Genomic DNA, 19988 nt, shown 5'->3' with positions numbered 1-19988 from the left:
CAACATGAGGGTGAGTATATGATGACAGAATTTTCATTTTAAAGTGAACTATTCCTTTAAGTTCGTTTTTTGTTGTTGTTCTGTTTAATACTTATTATATAATTTTATGTTAATGTATTTTGTTTCATTTTCATATGTTGCTGTACTAATGTAGTGCATTAATGTTTACTATCTTTCAAAGAGCGTTTGTGTGTGTTTTATACTATTGTTTTTACTGTGTTTAACTGAATTATAATTTTTAACTTTTTTTTAATACATTAAAATATATTTTTTTCATACTGAATTGTTTTGTAAAAATATATTTTTAATATACTAATAGTGGGTCTTATAGTGTTCTACTAATACATTATTAATAAGCTGATATTATATTTAAAATAAACTTGGAACACATTAATGTGAAGTTAAAAATATACTTAAGCTGTATTTCTAAAGTACATTTAAAATTTATTAAAAATACAATTTAAAGAAGTGCTATTAAATGTTCCATAGTTCCATTTTAACACAATTAAGTATATTAAAATATATTACTAATACCTTAAAATTGAACTTAAATACATAGTAAAGTACATTTAGTATACTTGAAGTTGTCTCAAAATAACACATTTAATACATAATTAATACAATACACTTAAAATACATTAAGTATATCAAAATAAGCACAATTTAAATATATTTCCTTTTCACCTGGGTGGTACGGATTATCAAGAGAACACTGTGGTGATTAGTAATAATGATAATTAATTAATCATTTGTTTCTGGGTACTCAAAGTGCTTTACATGGAAGGGGGAATCTCCTCAACCACCACCAATGGTTGTGTAGTGTAGGAGTGTAATCTAGCACAGATTACTGGTCTGGATTGGTACAGATTACTGGTCTGGATTGGTACAGATTACTGGTCTGGATTGGTACAGATTACTGGTCTGGATTGGTACAGATTACTGGTCTGGATTGGTACAGATTACTGGTCTGGATTGGTACAGATTACTGGTCTGGATTGGTACAGATTACTGGTCTGGATTGGTACAGATTACTGGTCTGGTGGGCTCAGATAATCCACGGTATTACTGAAAATCCATAGAAGAATACTGACCGTCATGGGGAAATCTCAGGGTCAAAATAAGACACACAGGTGTTTTGCCAGATGAGAAGTTTATTCTATGTATCATCTTTTTACTATTTGAATTAATTTGACTCAAATTCATTTTATAACTGTAGCACTTATGTCCTTTAATTCCTTTTATAACTGCTTTAATTCCCCCTGCTTTTATTTTGTGTCTATTTTCTATGCAAAGCTCTATGAATAGCTATAGTGTGATTATTATAATTCCTTTATATGTAAATCTTTTGAATAACTGAATTTTCCTTGCTTTTATTGTGTGATTATTACCTCTCTATGTAAAGCACTTTGAATTGCTATAGTGTATATAATGTGCTATATAAAGGAACTTGCCTTGCCTAGCCGAATGCTCTACTGGGGGGTCGCCCTGCACGCTTAATAAACAAACTCCAGCTGGACCAAAACACAGCAGCTCGAGTTCTTACCAGAACCAGGAAGTATGACCATAATAACCCGGGTCTGTCAACAGTGAACCATGCCAGTGTTGACCGTCCGAGACCATGTCTACTGGAACAAACCCCAGTGAAGACCTCGTTGACACGACAGCCATCGGCACAAATGAGCAAAGACAAGAAGAACAGACAGGTCCTCTGCACAGACCCATGACCAGCTGCGTCTCCATACCAGCGAGATGAATCGGACTTCTGACCTGTCAATCATACACTGCGTCCGTTTGTTGTCCAGAGAACTGAGTGACTGAGCCTGGTTATTCTCAAGTTTTTCCCCCACAAAAGTTTCTTTGCCACTGTCGCCTCTGGCTTGCTTAGTTGGGTGCACTTAATATTCAGCAATATTTCTGATTTGACTGACACTATTAGATGAGAAATCCACTTGACATCACTGTTTTCTGCAGATCTGCTTTATAGATGAACTCATTTCATAATTTATGTACTTTACACATTTATTGAACCGAAATGAATCAACACTGACCTGATAAATAAAGGTGACTTGACCCTGAACTTAACACTTTGTGCTACATTTATTGTTGTAGAGAGTGATAAACTCTTCGTTCTCTGCTAAAGGAAAACACAAGAACATTTGTAATATAATTTCCCAAGACAACAAGAAGATTCTCCAGGACTGAAACATTAGCCATCAGTTCTCCAGGTTGTTCAGGACACGTGGGAAGCCTGTACGGGTTTTTATGAATGATCATGTGTCCACACGGAGTACATATGTTGGCATATCTGTTGGCAGGTCGATGCGCTCTCTCCACTGTCCATCTCTATGTGGGCATTGGCCATTTCTTCATGTGAGAAGGTCTTGCAGCACAGTTTGCAGGTGAACGCAGTCTCCGTGTGGCGACTTATGTGGGTATAAAGGTTTTTCTTATGCCTGAAGCTCTGTCCACACTGAGGGCATGTGAACGGCTTCTCTCCACTGTGAACTCTCATGTGGACGGTCAGGTTCTGTCTCTGAGTGAAAGGTTTCCCACACTGAGGGCAGGAGAAGGGCTTCTCTCCGGTGTGAACTCTCGTGTGGACGGTCAGGTTCTGTCTCTGAGTGAAAGGTTTCCCACACTGTTGGCATGTGAAAGGCTTCTCTCCGGTGTGAACTCTCGTGTGGGTTTTAAGGCTTGCTTTTTCCGTGAAACTCTTGCCACACTGATCACAGGTGAAGAGACTGTTCGATCTGGTCTTCTGAACTCTTTTTTGTGAGGAAGTCTTTTCAGTTTCTCTGAGTTGTTCTCCATTGATGAGATCACACTGTTTCTTCTCATAGTGATCTTGCTCTTCCATTTCAACGAGTACTTCACTCTCCTCTTTCAGGACCATCAGGTCTAAAGCGAAAGACAAGTACAAGTCAACACCAGTTTGACGTCACAGAGCAACAACATGCTTGCTAGATCATATATGCGCTAAGATAGTGAAAGAGTTGTTCAGGTAGGGCTGTAAACGATTAATCGCGATTAATCGAATTCAAGATAAAAGTTTGTGTTTACATAATATATGTGTGTGTATTGTGTATAATTATTTTGTATACTGTATATAAATACACACATGCATGTACTATATATATTTAAGAAAAATGTGTTATTTATATATAAAATAGTTATATTTATATATAATATAAATCATATAAAAATATATATGCAGTATATAAATGCAAATATTTCTCAAATATATACATGCATGTAATGAATTAAATTAAGAACTCCAAGGCACTCGAAATATGTGGAAAAAAAGTTAAAAAGCCTTTATTTAATGAATGGCTCAAAACATAAAAAATTAAACATTATATATATCATACGATGCACAGCGCAAAAAAAAAAAAAAAAAAAAAACCTATATCATAAATACCGATAAAGTATGCAAGTCAAAATGCACCAAACACCATTGTAAACATGGCATAGCTTCTTTTTTATAAATATATAAATCAAAAAATCATACAGTGTGTAAATCATATAGATACACAGCGCAACCCACAAAAAAAAAAAGAAAAGAAAACTATACCAATATCATACCAATAAAGTATGCAAGTCAAAATGCACAACACACTATTGTAAACCTAATATACATTTTTTATAAATCTAAATACATATGTCTAAATTAAAAAATCATATAATGTGTAAATCAAAAAATTATTACAAAAAAATACAAAAAGAATATAATATATATATATTTTTTTTTTACATTTTTATACATGCATGTGTGTGTATTTATATATACAAAATAATTATACACAATACACACACATATATTATGTAAACACAAAACTTTTATTTTGGATTCGATTAATCGTTTACAGCCCTATGCTCAGATCTATAATCTTAGAATTTCTTCTCAATATTGTTAACTATTTGCTTTCTTTAGGACACATTGTTTGCATTTGTGGACAGGTAAATGAAGGCACGTCTCATCAAGCACATGTATAACGTGCCATGGGTCATTCCTATGTTCCCAAGATCTACAGATTTCCTTTAGACACAGGATTGCTCCAGCGTGCCACAGGGCTCAGTATTAGGTCCCCTGCTTTTCTCCTTGTATATGTATTATGTAGTAGATGATACTCAGTTTTATATTTCCTCACAACCTAAAAAACTGTAGTGTTTTATTGATATTAGAGCAGAATCCACTGATCAATGAAAAAAGCCTTAATTAATAATATTGGAAACAATCATTAATGAATTTGATTATTAATAGGTTTGATATTGATAGATTTGACAGATGCACGTGTTAATGCTTTTGAGACGTGGCATTTTACGCATGTATTCTTACACACTAGCATCAACAAGTGCCAAGTACAGTTGTTTTCATTAAAGGGTAATCTACACTGTAATCTATAATATATGAAATATTTAAAACTAATTCTGTTTTGTTTAGGCTATATCTATATTGTTTTTTCCTAATTCCTGTATTGTAACGTGTGACATGTCGTAATAATGAATGTCCAATGTAGAAGTACAAGTTTCTCAGATGTTTATTTGTCTGGTCATGTGATCTCAACACGAGGCGACCCGCTCCATGACAAATAAAACACTTTAATTAGGACACTCATACGACAAACTTCAAAAATATCATTAATTTCTGTGGCGCTGGATATATAAATAATGATCAAATGACTGAGTTCATCTCTGAGAATGAATCCTCAGTCTCTTCTTGCTTCACTGCAATCCTCATGTCTTCACTCTCCTCTTTAATCAACGCCATCTTCATAAGAGTGCGTCTCTTCTGTGTGTTCGGACACTCTGTCATGTCTAAGATGAAAATGATTAACAGAAACAAGAATAAATCTCAATCAGTTCCCTAGTTCAGTAGTCACTGCAAGGGAGAGTTATAGTTTAATGGCCTTCAATGTAAATATACACAAATTATACAGAAAGTTCATGAGTGGGTTTTTATGATTTATATTTGGCATTCAATTATTAGTTCATAACATGTAATACTTTAAACTTTCATGAAAACATTTGCAGTTGGTTTGTAAAAGTTGTCTTTACACATTAAAGGTTGGGTTGGCAATTTCAGAGAGGCTAGCATTAGCAAGCTAGCTTTGAAAGCATAACATAAATGTCGTAATAACATAAAACATCGCTCAGTGCCGCAGCGCTAATAAACTGAGAACCACGATTTATTTTGTTTCAAACAGAGATCACGATTCTGAAAAATAGCAATTAACTAGAGGTTTTGACACAATATTAATTGCTGTAGTCTATTTAATTTTTTTAATTAATCTGAATGAATAAATAAAAACAGTTTGATTGAATGATTTAATGACTCACTCATAAAGACTTCACTTGTTTCATTACTGGATGAATCAGCGTTTTCAGTCTCTAAAAATAATCTCAACTAATCTCTGGAATAGATGATCCAATGACAAATACACTTTTTAACAGTTACTTGTCTCCCTCTACTGGTGTAACTATGTAATTGATACAATTTTAATTTGTAAAATAACTTTATTTGAAGTGCCAAGTTACTTTCAAAAGATGATTTACTCTATTTTAATGTTGTGATAATATGAATATCTGCAACACAGAAATAATTCAACTGTGTGGTTGGAAAGATCTGCAGTGATTGTGTCAAATGTTTAATAGACACAGGCGAATCGCTTTAGGGATGAGATCACGAATCGAGATCGCCATCTTTTAACAATTTATACATAGTTATAATAAAATATAACATTATTTATATTTAATGAATAGCCTACAAAACAGAATTATATTTGTTTTTTTTTGTGTAATGTTTATTTAACCAGGAATTTGTGACAACATGACGTGTAACATGAATTTACATTTTATTTATAAATAAATAAATAAATAAACAAACTGAGACGAGGTGTGATGGGGAGAAATGGAAATACACACTGGACATCGGACCGAATACAATGATTGGACGAACATTTTGTGGTCCTGAGACTTCAACAGAAGATAATATGTACATGTTTTAACATTTAGACCCCTTCTAATATTGATCGATATCAGGATGTAAAAAGAGTTTCAAGCAGAATAGCAGAAAGCGTTTATGAACATGTTCTCGTTGCATTTACACGGTTCTGACCAGCAGGAGTCGCCCGCGTGCGGAGATCCGAGCGAGTCGAATCACTGAATCATTTGAAATATTTGGTTCAATTGACTCGGAGTTTAAAAAATAAAATTTCATTAAATCTCATAACTTATTTCCAGTGTCCAAATTCTTGTTTACGATAAACTTGGTTCACATTATTAAAGAGCGAGATGAGACGCACCTTTTTCTGTTGCTGGATGAGATTTACTCACAAATAAAAAACGTTAATTCATGTTAAATAAAACATTAAAGTTTCCTAAAAAAGCTGACCTATTTTACATAGCTTGTAAACACGATTAAAATGATGAACAGTTTGCATTGATTTAAAGACTTCAAATGCAAAACAACGAACCTTCCCTCAGAAACAGACGCAGGAGTGCGGCGCTGCTTTATGACGTCACGCCGCCAGACCAAAATAAAAGTCCCGATCACTCACTGCGGTCTACAGACTAAAGAGTGCGAGATTCTGTCTAACAGGCAATGCTGTAATTCAGGGATGTTCAACTTCGGTCCTGGAGGGCCACTGTCCTACAGAGTTTAGCTTCAACCCTGACAAAAGCTCTTTTCTAGTAATCCTGAAAACATTGATTAGCTTGTTCAGGTGTGTTTACCGATAATTAGGGTTGGAGCTAAACTCTGCAGGACAGTGGCCCTCCAGGACTGAAGTTGAACATCCCTGCATGTTTGTGTGTTGTGTGTAGAAACCAGTTATACCAGATATTACAGTATTAACATGCAAATAGTGACAAATGTGGTTTACAAGATAAAAAAATACATGTTAAAAAGAGTGTAAGGCTTTATAAAGCAATATCTATATTATGTGTAAATTTTGGAGTGGGTGCAATGATCAAAATATTATTTTATGATAATGTTCAGGTTTGCATGTTACCCTGCGGTTTGTAGGCCGATGTATTTTACATTGACCAATATAAAGTAGTAGCTAGTGTCCCACTTACCTATTTTTATACAACCTAGATTTATTCTCCCATTGTTGTTCTTCGTAAAAATGTCTCAAAAACAGGACTTTAAATCTGATATCATCAATGTGACGGACAGATGGACACACAGATAAATAATGCTGCTGTACTACGTAAGAATCAACATCACACATTTGTAATGTTGGCATATTTATTGCACAATATTCCCATAAAAACTGGGAAACAAAGATAAGGTCAAAAAGGAGAGGCATTATGTACAAATACAGCAATAAAATCTAAGCAGTATATACAGCTAACGTTTACCAATGCATGCCAGTAAATAAATTAAAATGTTTGTTGTTGTATAAAGAAATAATTAGATATAAATACATATTCTGGAGAAGACAAGTGGATATAGATGTTTTTTTTTCTTTCTTTTTTTTTACAAAATGAAATAAATTGCAAGTTTCCCACTGAAGCTCGTACATGTTAACCCTCGAACGACCTCGTAAAGCCGGCCTATCACGTCACGCTGATTAAGACTTATATGTATGGTTTGACCCAAAGACAAAGTAAGCAAACCAATCATAAACATCTATGCAGGTCATGAACGGGTTGAAACGAATGCTCATATTAACTCTTTCCCCGCCAGCATCAGCATATTTGATCATTTTCAGAAATGTTCATGGCCCCCAGAATATTGTTGTATGAATATCTGAACATGCAATATATCAAAAGAAATAAAGAAAAATGTTTAATTCCAGCTTCATGCAGAATGTTTTTTATCAACATTCAAATGCGAGTAAATTTAATTGAAAAAAACAAAAACGTTTTGTTCAAAATGTTGATTTCCCCTCAAAAAACTAAAACATGCTCCTATCGCTTGTTTCTGCTTCTCCGTCACGTGTGTTTAGATCAGGAGATGAGGCTGTGTGATAGCGCCCCCTACCGCACACCAGTGGAAACACAGACAGACGCAAGATTCGGTCATGGCAGGGAAAGAGTTAAACACTCGTCCACAGACAGTAAACGATCTGGCTGCACGCTGCAGTCCTCACACGGAGATCCAGCGCTACACTCCTGAAGACGGAGGATTGCTGAGTGTCCCTGGATCAGTGTGACAAAAGTCCAGCACAGATCCAGTGTAGTGAGTGACCGTCACGCCGCTCTCCCCCGATGTGTTCACATGCAGAGATACATCTGATCCTGTTCCTCCCACGGGACAGCCACACTTCTGTGACCGCTAAAGTGACTTTGCCGAACAACAAAACGTGAATCCTCAGAGCTCACAGGTGGGAGATCGTGCCGTGGGTTCATCTGAGAACCAGACATGAAGTGATTCATTTAACAGGTTAGAAAACTGTGTGTGTGTGTGTGTGTGTGTGTGAGGTAGAGCTCTGGACACAACAGGGTTAGTTCTCTTGTAAACACATTAAAAGCATATCAACATGATCACTCACTGCCACAAGCGATTGAGAATATAATGAATTTAAAATCATAAAACTGATTTTAAGAGTGCCGAGTCTTTGCTTCCTATGTTGATTTGAAGAAGGCGCCAGCGCGAGCGGCCTCAGTGTGTGTTCACGAACGCCAGCGCGAGCGGCCTCAGTGTGTGTTCACGAACGCCAGCGCGAGCGGCCTCAGTGTGTGTTCACGAACGCCAGCGCGAGCGGCCTCAGTGTGTGTTCACGAACGCCAGCGCCAGCGGCCTCAGTGTGTGTGTTCACGAACGCCAGCGCTTCTACATTCAGGCGTTGTGTGAAGAAACATAACGTGGCGTGTGGAATTAAAAAGCTCCGGCCACGTTGTGAGAAAGTGATCGTCCGGAGAGGTTTCTGGGAATCTGTGGGTTTGGTGAAGTGCATCTGTCCTGCAGTCTGCTCCCCCTGACCCCGTGACCCCAGGCTCGCTCTACAGCAGGATCTGGGCCACGTACGGCGAGTGTGTGCTAGCTATGGCCGCTAGCAGAGGCAGGTCGTTCGACTCGATCCTGTGGGAATAAAGGGAACATCATCAGATCGTGTCTTTAAACTTTTTATACACTAGTATGTTTCCTACTCTAGTATATAACCGGAGCTGTAGATTGTGAAATTAAACATTTCTGGTTCTTATTTTAGTTAGCTTGGATAGTAGCATAGCATACAGCTATCAGAAATTATTAGAGATTCATTCATCATCTACGATATTTTTAGTAAAAAAAAATAACAAATATGATACAAGCATAATTCTGTTTAACAATTAATTATGACATGCTTGTAATAAAAAAATATATTATGCCTTATTGCTTCGGAAAACTAAAAATGCAATTTCTAGTAAATAATCAGGATAAAAATAAAATATTACATGAATTAAAGTTTGATTGATGAATGTATCTCTGAAGGGAACTGACGGTCTTCAGAAACGTTTCGATGTTATTGTCACTGAATCTTTCCTGATAAAGCAGCGTTTATGAGCGATATTTCTGCCGCTGCTACAGCGCCTCCTGCTGGAGCTCTTTATAAACACTGCAAACCTGTGTTATATTAATACTAGTGTGGGATTTCTCTACAATATTCACTCATGACAGTAAAACATGGCCTTCTGAGTCAGTCTACTGCAGCATCTCCTCTCTCACTCAGTAGAACACGTGACCCTGGACCACAAACCCAGTCTGATGGGTCATTTTTTATTATTATTATACATCATCTGAAAGCTGATTAAATAATCTCTCCATTGATGTGTGGTTTGTTAGGATATTACAATATTTGGTCGAGACACAACTATTGAAAATCTGGAATCTGAGCAAAAAAATCTAAACATTGAGAAAATCTCCTTTAAAGTTGTGCATTTATGTTCACGATTGTGCTGCATTCACTCACAGAAATACATGTTTTATATATTTACGGTAGGACATTTACTAAATATCTTCATGGAACATGATCTTAATATCCTCATGATTTTTGGCATAAAAGAAAAATGGATAATTTTGACCCGTACAGTGTATAGTTGCTATTGCCACAGATATACCCGTGCGGCTCCAGACTGGGTTTGTGCTCCAGGGTCACACGTGTGGTTACCCCATCATACACCGTGAAACCGGGATAATTTTGATAAATCCCGTGATGTCGATGTTTGTTGGCCCAGCACTACGCCTGTATGAGCGCGAGTCTTACCCCAGAACCATGCCCAGCTCCTTCACATGCACCCGGGTCTGGCCCTTCAGGTACTCCGCCAGCATCTTGCTCTTGAAGTACAGCTCCTGCAGACGGTCCTCCAGATGCATGATGCACTGCAAGCAGAGCGAGCGTCAGACATGCCAACACACAGTCCGCTCCGCATGTTGTTGATATGCTAATACGCCACGCCTTGAATTTAGTCATTTATGTTTACTTTACAATTAAAGTTATGTTTAACTAGGCTCTGGAATCGAATACTTGGTCAGGAATCTATGCATGTTTAATATTCACAAAATTATAAAAGAAGTGGATGAAGTTGTTAAATATATACATCACATACCGCACTAAAGCATCATGAACCACATACACAAACATGATTGGCTCATTACTGATTACACTGGCGTCTCTGTGTAGCGTGTGGGAGCGAGAGGGAGTTTAACTCACGAAGTTGGGAGACAGGTTGAGTCTGTAGAGCTGGAAGGTGGACTGCAGCAGGCCGGACACGAGGCTGGACACCAGCACTTCCTGACCCAGCTTGTCGGAGGGTCGTCTCTGGCTGCTGGCCACCTGGACGCTCCACTTATCAGTGTCTGCGATGATGCACACGGCCTCCGCCAGCGGCTCGTCCAGCACCGGGTGCTGCACAACAAACATCACATCACACTCGCATTAAAGACCCGCTGTGGTGTAAATCCAGCTGTTAATGTAGTTTATGTGTCTATGTGGTGTTATTAATCTGCTTTAACACACACCATGTGTAAGTTCATCAGTCGACAGCATTGCTGAGTATTTTCTGCTTAAAACTGCAGTGAACCAAAGACAGTCTCAAACACACGGTGTGAAATCGCTGGTGTTTCTGACGTCACACACTACCTTGACCAATCAGATCAACGTGTGATCGTCCACCAGTGGATCTCTGAGTGAGTGAGTGAGTGGAGGCGGGGATCATTTGCATATTCATAGAACCGTGCATACTAAATGAGGCAAGGGTGTCGAGTTACATTTAAAAAAGTCTTCACGCCTTAAAATATCTTCAAAAGAAAAAAAATGCTTAATTATGTAATTTTGGTGATCAAATTAAAAGGATAAAATCATCATTCATAAAATCATTAAATATGGCTCTACCCACATTAACGTCAATTAAGATCAATCAGATAAAAGATGTGTTGAAGCAGCCGTGATTTGACGCTTAGCAAGTTCCACCAAGTGCGAGTCATGTGATCCACTGGAGGCGGTCTTTACCTGAACGGCGTGGGCCAGATCCGACACCAGGTTCTGCCTCAGCTTCTCATCATTGGGCGCTCCGTGCAGAACAAAGTCTGGGACATATGTGGGACAGTATCCACCAAACAATGACCTCCCAAAGTTTGCAATGCTCGGTTTAGAGAAGTTCTCCACCAGCTTCTCCCTAGAACACAGATCATCTCGTTCATTATTGACATTTTTTTACATAGCCGCAACCGGCTAAAGGATTAGTTCACTTCGTTTAGTTCATCATATACTCGCCTTCCGCACGTCATCCAAGATGTTCATGTGTGTCTTTCTTCAGTGGGACAGAAATGCAGGTTTGTGAGGAACACACCCAGATGTTCTCCATATAGTGACTTCTATGGTCCAGCGGGTCGAAGGTCCAGATGTGAGTTTCAGTGCAGCTTCAAAATCTCGATCCAGCCGGTTTGATCCAGTTTGTGGTTAAAAGTATATAAATGTGTATTTCTATATAAAATGGCGGCTGGTGTGTCTAGATGAGACTCTTATTCCTCGGCTGGATCGAGACTTTGAAGCTGAAACTCACATCTGGACCTTCGACCCGCTGGACCGTTGAAGACACTATATGGAGAACATCTGGAGTGTGTTCCTCACACACCTGCATTCCAAACACATGAACATCTTGGATGACGAGGGGAGAGTAAACTATCAGGAGATTTTAATTCTGAAGTGAACTCCTTTAAGAAGATCCTCTTCGGAAACACTTTACAATAAGGTTCATTACCGTAGTCAACATTAATGTATTAACTAACATTAACAAAGATAAAAAATACTGTAACAAATGTATTGATCATTGTTAGTTAATAAAAATGCAGCCGTTCAGTTAGTTCACAGTGCATAAAATAATGTTAACAAATATAACCTTTGATTTGACTAATGCATTAGTAAATGTAGAAATTAATATGATCTAAGATTAATAAATGCTGTAGAAGTATCATGTTCATGTTAACTAAGGTAGTTATCTAATGAAACCTAGTGTAAAGTGTAACCTCCTCTTCTTTCCTAACCGGACTCTTACCCGGGTAACGGCACCTCGAGCTCGTCCTGCCAGTCGCTCTGCTCGTCGCTGTAGAACTGCCCGTCGGACCCGTGTCGATGCAGCTCCTGCCCGGCGTCCTCGCTCTCGCTGTCGCCCAGCGCGCTGTCCGAGCTCTCGTTGCGTGGGATCTCCCAGTCGTTCAGCGGGAGAGCTTTCTTCTGGTCCGCCACTGGGCCTTGCGAAGGCACACTCAGCGAGATCTCGATGCCCTTGTCCTGCTCAGCAGAACAGCAGGTTTTAGTCCCCGTTTGTGCAGCTTTCGGATAGACATCATCAATAGTCCTGGTCTCCACAGGGTTGTCCTCATTGAAATACTCGTCGAACATATCCGTGCAGTCCCCTTGCACTCTTGGCCCCCACTGAGACATCTTTCTAGTGAGGGACGGTGCATTCATGCCTTCGTTGGTCTTGATTTGGTCCAGTTTAAGCTTCGCCTCGGCGTTACACAGCCTCTGCTGGTTGTCTTTGAGAAGCTTCTTGTGTTTCTTGATCTCCTTCTCCACCTTTAGTTGCCGACTCTCCATGTCAGATTCAGGAGACATGGAGTCTCCGATGAGGAATGTGACTTTGGAAGAGGGTTCGTTCTCGTCGGGATGAAAGGTTGCGAGGGTTGAGCTCTTGTCGGGCGGCTTCTTCTCGAGGAGGGCGTTTGGGGAATGAAGGCTCCTGGTTGGCTCGCCAGTTTTTACCTCAGGCACATCCGCCGAAACCTCGAGCGAGGTTCTTCTCTCGCACGGCGAGGTGGATCCGATCTTTACCACGGTTTCCAGGCGAGTCTCGAGTCGCGGACTCTCCGCCTCCCTGCAGGGCAAGTTTAATTTAGTGCTGTCAGTTGATTAAAAGAATAACTTGATTAATCACACATTTTTTCTGTGATTAATCGCAATTAAAAACACTTACGTTTTTATAGGTTTATATATACTTTATATATACTATAATACTTTTTTTATGAATGAAGGCCAGTATCATTGATACTAATACAGCTATTGATGTCAGGATAAAAAAAAAAAATTTCCTCCCAAATTTTAAACATTAATTATAGCAATTCAACATTACAGTGTAATTAAAAGCTATTGATTTTTTAACATTAGGCTTAAAAAAAATATAGCTTTTAATTTAAGTGAACTTTAAATCACAGGTTCGCGTTTAAAGTCTGTGTAGAGAGAACGGTGTCTTAGCGGCCCCTAATTTAATAACAAATTATCCTTTCGATGGAAGTTTATCTCTGTAAAGCAGCTTTGAAGCTATCTACATTGTTAAAAGCGCTATATAAATGAAGATGACTTGACAAACAATCCTCACATAAACCCATAATAAATGTCATATTTACCTGTACCCTTCCTGTCTAATAGGTAGGACATATACAGAAATTGAATAAAGTTATCAAACAAAAAGGAATTTAAATAATCAGCTCTCAGTTTTACTCTGAGATTTCCCCATGGTGATTACACTGTGTCTGTGGTGTTCTTTCAGCGCGCCTAAGAAGTCTATTGGACACACTGCACCTTTGAGTCGATTTATGTTTGTCTCTTACCCAATTCTCAGTGCCATTTGAGTTCAGTTTAGCTTTAAAAGGATTCCTCTCACCTGCAGACGGGAGCGTCTCCGTCCGGTGCGCTGGGATGGTTGTGCTCGTCTGAAACCTCGGTCTCCATGTACGACCTGCTCTGTAACCCGTCCTCAGCCTCGGCAGCGTGGGTCAGGTAGTCCTGGCTGGGCTTGTGCACGGTGACCAGCACGTACTCGGAGTCCTCCACCTCTCCGGGGCGCAGCGAGGTGGTGATGAGCGAGCCGGGCATGACGATGGCCTCGTCCTCGGCGCTCTCCAGCAGGTGCATCTCCAGCAGCTCCGAGCAGCGGATGAAGTACGTCAGCACGTAGAGGAGACGCTGGACCAGCTCCTGCCGCCGGCCCACCACCACCGTACGGGACAGGCGCACCGGGGAGCCGATCGCACCGTACAGGTCACCTGCAGAAAACACACAACCTTATTGAACAAAACTACTCACACACATGTCAGGAACCAAAGATATAATGTGGAAAAAGACACGTTGCAAAATTAGCCTTCAATCCTGTTTGAAATTTGACTCCTTATAGGTTTGATCTTACTGACATCTTATGTAAGATGACGACGTCATACTATTTATGGACATGACATCATTGCACTATAGAAACTTAAAAAATGTATCATTCATTTATGAGATTTGTTCAAAAACGCTGATTCTTTTTTACATCTTCATGAGTAAGTCATTGAATCATGCATTCAAAATAATTAAAAATGTTTTAAATAGACTTTAACAATACATATTTTGTCAGAACCTGTAGTAAATTAGCCTATATGTTATTTTGTTTAGTTTTCTGTTCAGAATTTTATTATAAATATTAACTAGATCATGTGATCCATAAGTCGACAGCATTGCTGAGTATTTTCTGCTTAAAACTGCAGTGAACCAAAGACAGTCTCAAAAACACGGTTTGAAATCGCTGGTGTTTCTGACGTCACACACTACCTTGACCAATCAGATCAACGTGTGATCGTCCACCAGTGGATCTCTGAGTGAGTGAGTGAGTGAGTGGAGGCGGGGCTCATTTGCATATTCATACAATCACGCATACTAAATGAGGCAAGGGTGTCGAGTTACATTCAAGATATTTTAAGGCATGAATTTTTTTTTTTTCAAGGAAAAAAACTTTAAATACGTAATTTTGGTGATCAAGCTTGAGCTTTAAGGGGGGACTTCAAAGGTTCTGCACGGAACCATCATAGCCAATAAAGAACCTTTATTTTTAAGAGTGTGGTAAGAATCAATGCTCCCTTGTTTTAGTAGCACATTGTGGGCTTTTTTAAGGAGCGAACATTCTGACTAGCTCTCATTTTTCTCAGTTATTTTGCTTTATTTCCAGAATCACTCAGACTCGTTCTTACGCACTAGAGCTCGTTCACACATGCGCACTCTTCAGACACTACACTTTAATTCTCTCGACAAACTAAAAGACGTAAATGACATTTGTATGTATTCTAACTGAAAGACACAGGTTGTGCTGAATGTCAGATTGCTTATTTTGCTTAAGATGAGGATTTATTGAGTCCACATGTCAACTCTGCGATGCTGTTTGCGAATGTTCGTTAGAACTATAGTTTCGGGAGACACAGACTCATTGAACTGATGATAACGACGGAACTTGTGACCATAGTTGGCTAACGGTGCTTTCGGGAAACACACCCCAGGACAGCAGGTCTCCAAGAACCTCTGCTCTAGAGCATATGGTTCACTGTGGGCATTTGCATCTACACTCCACAAGATGGCAAAATGCACAAATATGTTTGCACTCTTGTAAGCTTCATTTACCAAGCTGTGCCCAGAGTGGGTTGTAGGGATGTGTTTTGGCCAGCATGTCCACACTGGGCGAGGAGTGCTTCTCCAGGAAGATCTTCAGGGGCGGCTGGCCGTTGGGCATGACCGTGGGGACCCAGGCCAGATGGTTCGTGAGAACTGCGGTGAGAAGCGCTGGGAGGAATCTGAAGGCGAGAGAGAAAGCACGCAACAACATGGTTACGCAAACGCAAGTGTTCCTGGTGTAAGTGTTCTTTAGCCTTTCACGATATTCAGCTACAATTAAATGTTTTGCAATAAGACTAAATGTGAATGATATCCAAGTTTTTTTTCTTTTACCTTATTAGAATCGAAATTAGGAATCGATAAGCAGAATCGGAATCGTTAAAATTCAAACGATACCCAACCCTACTTATCCCAGCATGCAATGCCTTGAGAAGTACGCGTAACGTTACTCAACTGGTTCTTGGAGGCTTGCTCCATTAGCAGCGCCAGCTCCCTCATGAAGTGGCCACACAGCTGGTTCTTCTCAGGTGGACCCGACATCATGGTGAGCCAGACGGGCTCGGACACGCGTGGCATCGTGTACAGGTTGCAGATGGTCGTCCTACAGGCCGTCCGCACGCACGCACACACACACACACACACACAGAAGAGCTTTTGTCAACAGCTGAAACAAAGAGCGCTTCAGTTGCACAGGGCTGCCCCGGCTGGGAAAGACCATCGCAGCACATCTACCGTCTGGACATGTCCTGCCGACGGGGAGTATGGGCCGCAGTCCAGGGCTCTCATTTATAACCGCTGCGTCGCACAGAACCGGCCCTGAAACAGCCGTACGCCACTTCCCACGCATAAGCTGTGATTTATTAAAAACACTCGTGACGGGAGAATGTGCACCTGCATGCAAACTCTGACCCATGCGAGTGAAGGAAAACCACTTCACATCTTCAGAGTCCTAATCATAAATGTTCACAATAACAGTTTAAAGAATGATTTAAACCATGTTTTAAATCTGATATACACATTCAGATTAAATATGCCATTCTTATTAATGGAGTTGAGCACTTAAATTACATTACTGAGAAGTTACAACTATTTTTATATTCTAATAAATATACATATTAGTAGTGGATGCTATACTTCTGAACACTTTTCCTGTGGCTTGCTGTGTTTTAATGTTTGCTTAGATCATGAGTTCTGCTATTATCATGCGATAAGAAAACATTTTCATGCAAATAATAATCAATAATGCAAATCTATTTCCATTAGAATATATAAAGCAATTACAAATACCATTTGGCCAGTGGAAAAGATTGAAAAACTTTCTCTGAAATGTATTTTATACTATTTGATTGATTTATTACAAAACAATGCAAGAATAGGCTACTAAATTATTTTTAGCAATGTAGTGTGACATCCATATCTCATATTTTCTTAATGTCTTGTACCGTTAAACATGGGATCACATGATATGCAAATTATATGCAGATGAGGATGCTCATATATGTATATGCCGTACACACTCTTTTATTTTTTCAGAGCTTAACTTTATTATACACAAACCAGATCTCAGGATTCTACAGCCACTTTAATTCTAATCTGTAACGCAAAAGTGAACTGAGCAGATTTCCCCCGTGTTGTTTACCAGTACTGGTGCTGATTAGACACTGGGAAAGATGCAGATGTTTGCACAAACACCCGAGCGTATACTGCTAACAACCTGACACTTGGAAACGGGACAAAGTACACCCTTCCCAAGCCGCACTACACTTCCCAGTACTGAAGTTAGTGTGCAGTGACCTATAAAAAGCCTCGTGCAGGAGCAGCGAACAGACAGAAACTGCATTAGCACTGGATTAGCCTGAGTTATGAAGCGCTGAGATCTGCTTTCATAGACCGCACTGACAGAAAACGACACGCGCTAAACGTTCGTCACTTCAGATAAGGGCTGGGTGATCATTTAAGCATTAGGATATGAGATGAACTCATAATATAACACGCATGTGCAACCACTACTACATATTAACAATATTTGATTCAAGTTGTAATATATGCATTGAATGTCACTGGTATGCTGGAGAATTATAATAAAAATAATGTGTATTGTTATACTGCTGCATATACACTAAGTTTTTAATGTTGTTTATGTGTGTATGTGGTGTTATTAATCTGCTTTAACACACACATGTGTAAGTTCATAAGTCGACAGCATTGCTGAGTATTTTCTGCTTAAAACTGCAGTGAACCAAAGACAGTCTCAAAAACACGGTTTGAAATCGCTGGTGTTTCTGACGTCACACACTACCTTGTAACCAATCAGATCAACGTGTGATCGTCCACCAGTGGATCTCTGAGTGAGTGAGTGAGTGGAGGCGGGTCCATTTGCATATTCATAAAACCGCGCATACTAAATGAGGCAAGGGTGTCGAGTTACATTCAAGATATTTTGAGGCATTCATTTTTTTTTTCAAGGAAAAAACGTTTAAATATGTAATTTTACTGATCAAAGATGAGTTTTAAGAGATAAAATGATTGACTACAGGGGGACTTTAAATGTAAAACAACAATAGATGTATTTTATTTAAAATGTGACCTTAAGGAAAAGCTGATGGTCGGCCGATGAACTTTGGCAGTAAAAGCAGCAGATACTGACGTCGGATCGCCAGAGCTCTGGTGTATAATTAGCCCGCTGGAGGTGGGAAATCTGAAATATTTGTTTGTCTGTTCCCTTGCACATTATTGACTATTCTGGTCTGTCCTGACAGTATGTGAGGGAGATAAGGTTTCTGTGGCACTGGGGTCAGGTTGCTCTGGCCACACACCAACAGGCATATGACTGGGACGTATGAGGCGGTGCATTAGTGGATCAGCGCTGAAGCACTGGCACGGACAGAGCTCCTTTTACACCAGCCCTCGCTCTGCGGCCTCCACAAGGGCTAACTCCTTTCTACAAGCATTATTATTGCACACTAATATATCACTGGTCAGGTTAAAGCTCATACTACACCGAAATTAACATGTAGATAAAACAGGACGTGCACAAGTCAATCTAAATGTCTGAGTTTAGCTATTTATTTAATTTAGCACTGTTGACTGTAAATCAATGAATTAATCGTTAAAACAAAAACGTGTCATTTCTTCTGTTTTAAATTCCCTTTAATGCTGTTTTAAGGCTATTATTTTTATTTTGAAGTCTGCAACTATAGGATTACATGCATTCATAATATTCATTGCAGCATCAGCTGTTTTCTGCAGGGTTCTTGCCGTCAAAAAGTCAAATTTAAGACATTTTTAAGACATTATAAGACCATAAAGATTGAAATTTAAGACCTACACGACGGATTAACCAGCAAATAACAAATAAAATTAGCATCAATATACACTTTTTGTTTACATAAACATTAAAATAATAACTTTAAAATTGATGGCCAGATTATAAGAGTGTCTTGCAACATGTTACTACTAACATGTACACGTTCAAATAAAGTTGACAAAAAAGGTTTTATAAAAAGATAAACCTCACATATTTCAGCCTTTAAACAATTTTTTATAAAAAGAACGAGTCAAAAAAAGATAAATGACTGACATTTACAGTGCACATTAGCTTATCTTTTATTATTAATAGTAAAATTTGGTCCGATTTTTCCAGTGGCGTCTGTCGTTCTGGAAATGAACGAGGGTCAAACCTTTTTTAGACCTGACGACTAAATGAAATTTAAGACCTCGGATGAAAATCTGCCCGTTTTTAAGACGGTTTAAGGCCTTAAATTTAAAGTTCAGAATTTTTTACTTTTTCAGTCTCTCCAAACCCCGCCTTTCCGAGAGCTGCTCTGCTCTGATTGGCCAGATAACCCAGGCTGTTGTGATTGGTCAGAAGTAAGACTGGACTTACTGACGACTCGTTTCGAGCAGTTCAGAATCGCTTATTTCTTTTAGGAGACAATAACTCCATTACACTTTTTCTCCATCCACGAACAGCTATATAACACACAAGATGAAAGATCATATTCCGGAAAAGCACTTTAAACACTGCCTTCGTCTGCCATTGGTCAGCCAAACAGACAGGTGCTGCGTTCAGTCGAACAACCGGATCAATGTTCTGACGGAGCTGCTCTCAGGAGAATCACCGCTACACACACATTATCACAGGAA

At 39.1% G+C, this 19988-nt stretch overlaps 2 protein-coding genes across 5 annotated transcripts in view; both read right to left on the bottom strand.

Annotated features, from left to right (window-relative positions):
- Positions 1-1200: 1200 nt before the first annotated feature.
- Positions 1201-6524, bottom strand: LOC306984335 (uncharacterized protein). 2 transcript variants are annotated; one of them, XM_079585617.1, is made up of 2 exons: positions 6474-6524; positions 1201-2898 (listed from the first exon to the last, which is right to left on the bottom strand). In XM_079585617.1, exon 2 carries the CDS (start codon positions 2891-2893, stop codon positions 2261-2263), a length of 633 nt encoding a protein of 210 aa, XP_079441743.1. In that variant the 5' UTR covers positions 2894-2898; positions 6474-6524; the 3' UTR covers positions 1201-2260. The 2 variants fall into 2 exon arrangements, 1 of the variants encoding a protein (XP_079441743.1); XR_013794523.1 differs by lacking the exon at positions 1201-2898 and adding an exon at positions 4607-4815 and having other exon boundaries at positions 6474-6520.
- Positions 6525-7207: 683 nt separating this feature from the next.
- Positions 7208-19988, bottom strand: part of fnip1 (folliculin interacting protein 1) — a 46612-nt gene continuing 33831 nt past the window's right edge. For all 3 annotated transcript variants that reach the window (XM_079585614.1, XM_079585616.1, XM_079585615.1), the window contains 8 exons: positions 16297-16443; positions 15852-16021; positions 14089-14470; positions 12481-13302; positions 11436-11601; positions 10638-10832; positions 10191-10306; positions 7208-9028 (listed from right to left, as the gene is read on the bottom strand). In XM_079585614.1, coding sequence (XP_079441740.1) covers positions 8950-9028; positions 10191-10306; positions 10638-10832; positions 11436-11601; positions 12481-13302; positions 14089-14470; positions 15852-16021; positions 16297-16443 — 2077 coding nt within the window. In that variant the 3' untranslated portion in view covers positions 7208-8949. The remainder of the gene's footprint in view (positions 9029-10190; positions 10307-10637; positions 10833-11435; positions 11602-12480; positions 13303-14088; positions 14471-15851; positions 16022-16296; positions 16444-19988) is intronic.

This window comes from Phoxinus phoxinus (genome assembly GCF_949152265.1).
Source record: "Phoxinus phoxinus genome assembly, chromosome: 17".
In the NCBI taxonomy this organism is placed as follows: domain Eukaryota; kingdom Metazoa; phylum Chordata; class Actinopteri; order Cypriniformes; family Leuciscidae; genus Phoxinus; species Phoxinus phoxinus.
Note: the sequence above shows the minus strand (reverse complement) of the source record. Positions and strands in the feature narration are given on the sequence as shown.

Coding starts and splice junctions, on each gene's coding strand:
- LOC306984335 (XM_079585617.1), bottom strand. CDS start 2,893: ATGGTCCTGAAAGAGGAGAGTGAAGTACTCGTTGAAATGGAAGAGCAA.